Genomic DNA, 9,881 nt, shown 5'->3' on the forward strand with positions numbered 1-9,881 from the left:
TTTCCTCGGTTGTGCTCTTCATCATGCTCTTCATACTGTAGAGTTCATCTAATTACAGCAGTGTAGAACATTAAAAATCAGCTGTAGTATTTACAAGGGCTTTAGTTATTAGTTTATAAATTTAGTGTCTATACAATCAAGGGTTAGTTAATTAAATGCATTATTTACTTTTTGTATTATTTTTTGCGATTATGACTTATAAAGCTTAATGAGTGTCTAGATTCGTCTGGGGGAAAATTCCAGAGGAAAAGGTTTTTATTTGACTCATCCTCATGCTTGCAGTGATGAAGTTATAATTTAAACCTTTGTACATTTAAGAATGAAAATAAACTTTATTTATAGAGCACTTTTCATACACATGGGAGCGCAAAGTGATGTAAAATCAAGTAGGAAAAATGTTCTTTCAGCTGCTCCCTGTTCAGGGTCACCACAGTGTAGAAAATATGTTTAAAAAAAAAACATGGAGAAAAATGTTCAGTAATACAGTAATAATTTAATATACAAGATGTAAAGGTGAAATAATCCAAATAATTACATTTTAAAATGATAACCAATTAAAATAGAACTTTAAAAAAAATTTGAAAATAACAAAATTAAATAATAAATTAAAATAAAACATTTAAAACTGCATTATTTTTCTGCTTGTTAAAGCACTTCTTTATTTTAAGAAGATCATATCAGTATGTTCAGTTCTGTTCAATCTGTTGAAGGACCCAATAATGGGATTCACAACAGAAAGAACAGAAACTCGACTTAATATTAAATGGTGAAAGGCAAAATTATTTTATTGGGTTTTTTATAAGATATTATATGATTATATTATACTTGTGAATGACTATTGCATGGCTGTGTTATTGTTGTTCTAGCTAACAGTTGTTCATTACAAGCATCTGCTGGAACAATATCTGATTCTTTTCTAATTAGTTTTGCTTTAATTGGACTTTCACCCACTTTTTTGCCTTCTTCTCTCTCCCTTGCTTTCAGTTGCCATCTCTCTCTCTCTCTCTCTCTCTCTCTCTCTCTCTCTCTCTCTCTCTCTCTCTCTCTCTCTCTCTCTCTCTCTCTCTCTCTCTCTCCCTCTCTACTCTACCCCACTCCACTCCACTGCCCTCCTTGTTAAGGGTGTCTCAATCTGTCTGAGCTCTCAGTGCCAAGCCTGCTTTCATAAGAGACACTCTCTTACACAATCTTCCAGGACCCAACAAGCAGTTCAACACACACACACACAGCGTCAGTGAGCAGCTATAAGACACGGTCCACAGCAGCTGAAGGTCAGTCACAGATTTCCACAGCTATCAGGATGGACGCTCTAAAGAAGGGATTTTCCATTGCCAAGGAGGGAGTGGTAGCAGCAGCAGAGAAGACCAAAGCAGGGGTGGAGGAAGCCGCTGCCAAAACCATGGAGGGGGTCATGTACGTTGGTACGTCCAGAATAAAGTTGCTTTTGTCTTTTTTTTTTTTGTATATCAGTTATAGATTTAAACCTGAAATGTGTAGGTTTAACATTTATTAAAAAGCAATTTTAGGTTGTATCATGATGTGGTCAGTTTTCTAACATTTCTATCAAGCAAATTCAATATTAAAGCAGTAGATGAATCAGTTTGCATTATTAACAGTTCTCCTCAAAATAGTCCTTGGTACAACTTGCATGCCAAAGTATGAATCTGTGATATCAGGAGTCCAGTTTTTTATACAGAATAAATAGATGATGAGAACTGAAAAGCTATTTCAGTTCAGACGTCTTCATTTGTGTAAACATTATCGAGCTCTAGTGCTCTATAAATTGGGAGGTTTTTCGGATGCAGTCCTTGATGTCGTTATTAAAGTTGATGTTATGATGTGAGCAGAGCTGTAAAGCCTGTGGATTTACCAGCATCTCCCACCTGCCTGTCACTCTGATCACCTGCTCATCTATCAAACCTAGTAATCAGCACCCCCCACTGACACACACACACACACACGCACACACACACACACACATACACAATTAAAAAGCCCTGCTGTGGTCCCTGAGTCATGTTCAGTGTGCTGGCTCTGTACAGCCCTGTAGCTCTGTCTGTACTTTCACTGACCGCAGTGGGTGGGAACCAGAGGGAGATGCGATCAATTCATGCCGGAATGATCAGGGTGCAGCAAATTAATGGATTTGCAAAGTCCAGAAGCTTCAACTGAACACATACTATACTTAGGAAAGAAATATATTTTTTTAAGCAGCGTTATAAAATATTTTTAAATAAGTTATACAAAGCATCCTAAAGCTGAAAACACTCCTTTGTTTTATACTTGACATTAGGATGCTTCATGTATCATTTTCAAATCATTTAGTTCATTAATAAATGAGCAGAAATGAGAAATCAACCACTTCTACTTCAATGACATATAAAAGTCAGAATAGTTGTAAAAGTTTATAACCACAGTTTTGCATTTTATATATTTTTGCTGCCATGTATACAGCACCTACTTTTTTCTATATCTGTAGTAACTTATTCTCAGGTCATGAATATTTGATATTAAAATATTAATCAAATTGTTCCCATCAGATTTTAATGAACTAAACTTATTTTATCCACTTTAAGGCTTTAAAGGCTCAAAAGTTGTTGTCTTTTAATATTACTGTATTCATTTTATATTAAGACATTCATTTTTAAATTATTCATTTCAAATAAATTCTGTTGTACTTTATGCCATACTGACCCTTAACCCTTTTTATCTTTAACTCACATGTACATGTAAAAGAACAGTTATATTTTAATCCACATGTGTATGAAAGCTTGTGACTGTTTCTTTAGAGCAATACAGATCCCTTTTCATGAAGATTAGTTTCAAGAGAGAAAGGTAACAGGACACTGACAGTGTTGGCTGCTTCGAGTCTGCTCTTTCAGATTTGTGTAGGCTGTCTGCTTGTGTGCATGTGGTTTCTCAGACTAAAGACAAAGCTGTGTGAGGAGAGGGAAAAAAAGAGATGATAGATCGAGTGAATGTAGCGGTGGTGGAGTGAGTGCATTAGACCTTTTGAGGTAAAAGCTTTAGATACTGCCTGCATCTGGGTTCAGACAACTCTGAACATACAGTACATGCATATACAATATAGTTTCATAGAGGAAATGCATTTCAAATTCATGTTTGATTACAAAATATATTTTAAACACTAGATTATTATAGGATACATATTCTATATAACACCAAATCATGTATTTTTGCCATTTGATTTTGAATACATACAAAATATTTATATATTTACATTTGGGGTGTATTTTGTTATCCACAGGGCCATTTAATGCTACACACACACACACACACAAGCAGGATATTCCCCATAAATCATCCTGAACTACATTACACATAGAATTACTCACACAAATTGTTTATTATATTATACACAAGCCCTGTCACAAACAGAACAGTGTCCTTCCAGAACATGCCACAGCCATCTGTAGCCAGGAGACAACGGAGCTAAATAATCTGTGATCTCTAGAGAGGATAGATGTCTCTCCATTATAGTGACACTAGCCAATTCTGTCTGACTGTGAGATCAGGTATGAGGAAGGGGGCAGATAGCAATTTCCTCCGAGGGTGTTCCAGTGTTAGAGGACCCACATGTTAGCCTTCACTCTCTGTAGCTTGTAGGATGCTAGGAAAGAGCTACATGGATGGAGGGAAGTAGAGGGTGAGCAAATTATAAGTAAAAAATTGGGGTCAATAGAAAAAAAAGAAGCCACGCCTCACTAGACAATTTAATGTTCTTTTTTCTTAACTACATTATATAATAGTGGAATTTTATTATAAACACCAGAAAACTACTGAATTTCTGTCAAGAATGAAATTCTCTGAGCCTTCTGTAATCTGTGGACAAACTACAGAATTTTGCCATCTGATATCGTGCCAGTCATTTTCAAACGTCTCTTGCTAGTGATCACTGCAGCATTCTTATAAAGTCTTATAAAGCCCGGGCCTTTGTGTTTGTCCCCTAGCGATAGTCAGGACAGTGCTGGAATGTGCATGTCTTGGTGCTAAATCAGTCCGTTGTGCCGGAGAACAAGAACAAAGCATTATTTGACGTGTGTTTGCGTGTGTGTTTGTAATTTTCGTGATATGGGGAAGAATGTGGCCTACATTGCCCTGGATTTTAGTTTCAGAAGAAGAAACGGAGAATCTGAACATTTCACAGGCTTGCACGAGTGTTGTCTTGAATTAGACATTATCAGGGGACATGTTCAGATTTCATCTTACATGTTGGGTAAAATGGAGGAAGTGTATAATTGATATTTACTTTTATAGGCTAGGCAGAACTTCTACACTTCAATGAGAATGGAGGCTGCAGTGAGCTTTAGAGAAGTGCAGAAAGAACGACCCCTGCATTGCATTACTTATATAATAAAAACCAGGGCTTCACTTCATATTATAAACAGAACACTGGAGTGGCATCTGGACATGTAATAGGAAAATCTGCTGCATTGAAGTTTTTGACTTTAAATAATGTGAATTTGCAAATTTTGTATTTAATCTTCATTCTTCTGTTCTCCTTTCAGGTACAAAGACAAAGGAAGGTGTGGTTTCTAGCGTGAACACAGGTTAGATGGCCATAAATTTACGGCATTTGGCAGATACCCTTATTCAGAGAGATGTACATTTATCTCATTTATACAGCTGAACAATTAATGGTTAAGGGCCTTGCTCAAGGACCCAGGAGTGGCAGCTTTGTGGCCCTGGGATTTGAACTCACAACCTTCCAAGCAGCAGTCCAAAACCTTAACTAGAGTGCAACCACTTCCCACTCCCCACATAAAAACACACACTCCATCACTTACTTTAACTCTTTTTCCCAAATATTTTTTCTCTGAATTTCCTAGTCATGTTACATTCCACATTGGTGTGTATTTTGACTTTGGCTAGAAATGTATCATTTATAGAATATTCAAGTGATTTTAACGAGCCTAACAGAGGCAAGATATTCATAGGAAAGTTAGTTAGTATAAAAAAAGGTTAGTTTATACACCAATGTTTATATCTTCAAAGTAAATGGCGATATCAAACCCATTTCTTTCCCTGAGATAAGTATCTTAATTTGAAGTAGTTATCTTCAACCACTAAAAGTCTGTCTAAGGTTATATCAACAGACGTAAAAACACTGGACACCACCAGGTCCTGACTCATTTTATATCAGACTTGCAGCCAGATAATAATGCTTTTGTTTGTACTGGTTAGCAAAGTCGAAAAAATCGATTTCCATTCTGCCAGCATAATGGGAAGCCAGTGTTATGGATAAAATTCCTGTTCAGCACAAATCTATTTTACCTAAGTATCTAATAAAGCTGTTTGTAACTCGGTGCTGTTGAATGATTGATTCAGTTTGGTCAGGACGTATTGATAAACCTTTTATTTATTTATTTATTTATTTATTTATTTGTACGAGCAGCACTGTTAGCTACAACCGATATTATAGTTTATATTATGTCTATTCCTTCTAATCTATTATAATTTCTCTAGAAATCATTTACACTGGGAAGAGAGGAAACGTTTGTTTAGCATTTTTGGAGATTTCCAGTCCCCAGTGTCAGTTCTTTGTAAGAGTCAGAGGTAAAAGTAGAAAATCTCCTGGGTTGGATATGTTTAGGGATTCTCTGGAACAGGACAAGCTACATTTTTGCCTCATAAGATGGAAAAAACAAAGAGATGCTAGTAGGGATTTTTTTTTATAGAGCATAAGTGATAACAGCAACAAACTTGCCTGATAATATATGAACTATAAATGAATAATTTGTAATAAAGTTGTATAATAAAATTAAAACACTTCAGGAATGTGCTGTTATATTATAGGAAAAGAACTTTTGGGTGGTAATGGCATTATAATATACTATTGTTGATTATTTTTAAGCTTTACTTCTCATAGTTATTGTATGTTAACGATTCATTAATAATTCATTTTAAATTTGGTTTAATAAAGTTTAATAACATAATATATACATATTTTGGTGTTTCTTCTATTCAAATAGAGAAATTCCACTTTTCTGAGCAATACTGTAAAGGAAGTAAAAAAAATTATTATTTCTTATTATGAATTGTTTGATGCGTGTGATTTTTTATGATTTGGTTTTATTCACACCTCTAAAACTTTTGGAACAGTATGAACTTTTAGATGAAAGTATATAAATCTAATTATTATTGATAGCACGAGTAGTAACATTGTGAGTGAAGGTATTGTCTCATGTTTACAGTTGCCCAGAAGACGACTGATCAGGCGAATCTCGTGGGTGAAGCTGCAGTAGCTGGAGCCAATGAGGTGTCAGGCAAGGCAGTAGAAGGTCTGGAGTCTGTAGTGGCTTCTACTGGAATGGTCAACCCGGTAAACACACCTACTGTAGAATAAGATTTGCGTAAAACTTCTCACTGTAAGAATTCAGCAAGTTTGTTGCATTTTCTTTTGTAAGGACTTCTTTTGTTAATAATGTTGATTCTTTTCCCTCCTGTGTGGCTGTGGCCAGGATGAACAGCTGATCACAGAGGTGCTCACATGGGCTCAGACAATCAGCATGATCTCATGTTCCTGCTCCCAAGCTTTCAGCGTGAAACCATTTCATACCCTCAACAGAAGATATTTCAAGAATTTAAAGGACGTCTAAGCTTTAGATGAGGATGATAGATTTATTTAGTAAAATTAGATGATGAAACTCATGAAGTACAAAATAATTTCCTCTCCTGCCTCTGAAGCCAGACACACAGGGACAAAGCTGACCCCTGGCAGAATAACGATACAGACTTTCAGTCAATGATGAAACTGCATTTCAGTGGGAGCGAAGTCCATCTGGCTTTCTGTTATGTCCAGTTTGGTAGCTTAGCTCTGGTTTAAATAAAAAGTAAACACTAAGGTCTTTGGGGCATTAATGCCATAGCAAAGTTTAGAACATTCTGGATTTGTTTTGACGACCAGAAGTTATTTTGTATTAAGTAGCTGTCTGATAAGCTGCTTTCATAAAAATGACTTCTTACCAGACAGGTCCCAGAAGCGTGGACATCTTTTTGATTGAGAAATATAGGTCATATAAATATGCAGATTGTTAACCCAACACAAAGCCACACCCCTGTTTAACCAGTGTGACAAGACTATAAAATCATTCCAGAATGTAATGAGGACATTCTTCAGTACTATAACGATGCCGACCAGTTTTCAGTCATTCAGCAAAGGGATTTCATCATAAAAATATATTTAAGAAAGAGAAACAGTAAGAGATCAAAATTATTCCCATGATTGAATTATCTTGTAGACTAACTCTCATTTCTTCCTCAACTCTCATTGCTTTTTTCTTCCACAGATCAATCCATTGTAATAATCATCTAATCATCTATATGCATGGGTTTTGATATAGAATTGTTTTTGTATTTCTACTTACTTCTAAACTCATGTGTCATTTCATCTAACCAGGAAATGCTCTCAAACTCTGCAGACAACAACACTGATGGTTTTATTTTATTATTTTATAGCACAGCCAGGTGTGTGTGTGTGTGTGTGTGTGTGTGAGAGAGAGAAAGTAATATTAGTTAAAATGATTAAACTCTCTAGGCAAATGCTCTAATATCCTGTTTTGTAGAACAGTTCTCAAGATCAGATAATATATCTAATCCCTTGTTCTCCATCACTTTTTCAGGCTGAACCATCCCAAACTGAAGAAGCAGCAGCTCCAGCTTCAGATGTAGGAAAGTAGGTAAGCGAGAGAGACGAGGAGGAACCATGCTGGTGAAAGTGAAAGGGTGAAACTGTTGGAAGTCTACATAGGAGAAGAACCTGTCCATCATATACTACATGTCACAGCTGTAGGCTCTACAGGAATTTTTTTTATTAAATTCTGTTTCAGCTCATTACATGCTTGCTGGACTAGAGAGACATAGGATTGCAGCCATGAACTGCTTCCAGCATGAAAGAATTCCTAGTGAAGCCTTTCTACATATAATACGAGTTATATGATTTATTTATGAGACTTTATATTCCAGAATTTTCTTGAAAGTTCTCGAATCTGATCGATTTCTTTCTTTAATGTACATAACAGCAGTTCCAACAGTGTGGTTTGCAGAGTAAATCACAGGTTTATACTCATATGCTCATGTAATATGACATGCTGCTAATTTTCGTCTCATTAACTGCAAAAGCGAGACAAAAGACTAGATAAATTATTAGTAAAGGAATAAAGCACACAGGATGCACAGCTATATGAAAGTAAAGAAAGAGAGTGCTAATGTATCATACCGCACTACTAGGGTTAAGCTGTAATGCCTTATCAAAACCTTACACAGTTGCTGACTTTGTCTGAGTTTTGCTGATGTTCTCATTTCCTTACTGAAAGTATTTCCTTGTTTGTTTTGCAGAGTTGTTATCTCTAATCCAGTGGCTTCTTGACATGGTCTGTTGGGTGTTCAAGAGGATATTAAGAGGAGAATTCATGTTAACTGCAGTCAGTTCCCAACTGTTACTTGTGTTTTTATCCTTCCAACAGCAAAGCTTTTTAGTGTGACTTGAAAAGCACTTCCCAAATATTGATAGCATCTATAAATGGCTGGAGTTGGGATGAAATACTGGTAGTACTACTGTATAATACCTGAATGCCTTTCATCTGATGAAAATCAAGACACAAATCTCCCTCAAGAGCTATTTAGTATTTCAGTCATTTGTACACTCCACTTAGCGTCTCCTCCCAGTTCCATTAGTCACTTAGAAGATGGTTTCTAGAAACTCCAAATCAATTCATTCGACTCCACCTGCCTTTATCATTCGTCCCTCTTTGTCTTTCATGAAGGCGTGTTCTTGGACTTCGTGTAAAACATCTACATGTAATTGTCCTCTGTCACTAAGCACATACAGATCTACACTGTTCTCTGTCCTCAATCGGCCTCATCAATAACTGCTTATGCATAGGGTTCTATCATATATACACACACATATAAATATAATCTAGAAAGATATATTTATATATATATATATATATATATATATATATATATATATATACGTATATATATATATATATATACAGCACACACTTCGCTCTTGAGTCAGCTTGCACACTCAGTGTTATACACTTGCTGTATTTTGCTGTATCATCTTAAAGGCTTCCTGAACCCACGTGTCTTACTAACCCTATGTACTAGTGCCTAATACCTCAGAGCAGTCAAGCTTTCGGTTTTCAGAAAGGAAGTTATAAACATCTCTGCCTTTTTTGGAATGTAAAACAAATGTCCTCACAGATTGAAGTGGGCTTCTGAATTGAACGCATAAAACAAGACTGGATGAATATAATAAGAGAAAGCTCAGGCTCAGTTCACTGTCTGAGAACAAGTAATGCTAGTGAGCTGAGGTTACAACAATCACAACTGTCTTGAAGTATTAATCTGCCTGCTCTGGCAACCCTTTCTTAATTATCCTAGCACTTGTTCTGTAAAGCTGCTTTGTGACACTGTACATTGTTAAAAGTGCTACACAAATAAGTCGAAATTGAAATATTAAAAATGGAAACATTCTTCAGAAGCTATGCATGTTGCCTTAAACACAACTCACTAACTGACTAGTACTGTGACGCACTATCCGCAAATTATTTTCCAGTCTATTTTTTTTTTCCTTTTCTAAACAAAAATAGCACCTGAAATAAATGTTTGGTTAAAAACTAAAATGCCTACTAGTATTGTATTTTATTTTAAACAATAAAGATTATCAAACATATATCATCAGGGATTTTATATAATACATTTAAAACCTACAGTACATAAACCCTTTATGACAACTGATAAACATAATGCTGTGCAAAATATAAAGTCCTTATTTAAAGATTTGGTTACATCTAATATTTATCAATGTGAGATAACATTACAAGATTGCAAAGTTATTTAAGACATTT

General features: G+C 35.6%; 1 protein-coding gene across 1 annotated transcript; it reads left to right on the top strand.

Moving 5' to 3' along the window:
- Positions 1-1,107: 1,107 nt before the first annotated feature.
- On the top strand, positions 1,108-9,656 carry sncga (synuclein, gamma a). The gene is made up of 5 exons (XM_060872855.1): positions 1,108-1,421; positions 4,530-4,571; positions 6,216-6,343; positions 7,644-7,700; positions 8,359-9,656. The coding sequence occupies exons 1-4, from the start codon at positions 1,301-1,303 to the stop codon at positions 7,698-7,700; spliced, it is 348 nt and encodes a 115-aa protein (XP_060728838.1). The 5' UTR covers positions 1,108-1,300; the 3' UTR covers positions 8,359-9,656.
- The last annotated feature ends 225 nt before the right edge of the window (positions 9,657-9,881 follow it).

Source organism: Tachysurus vachellii, chromosome 6, assembly GCF_030014155.1.
Source record: "Tachysurus vachellii isolate PV-2020 chromosome 6, HZAU_Pvac_v1, whole genome shotgun sequence".
Classification (NCBI taxonomy): Eukaryota; Metazoa; Chordata; class Actinopteri; order Siluriformes; family Bagridae; genus Tachysurus; species Tachysurus vachellii.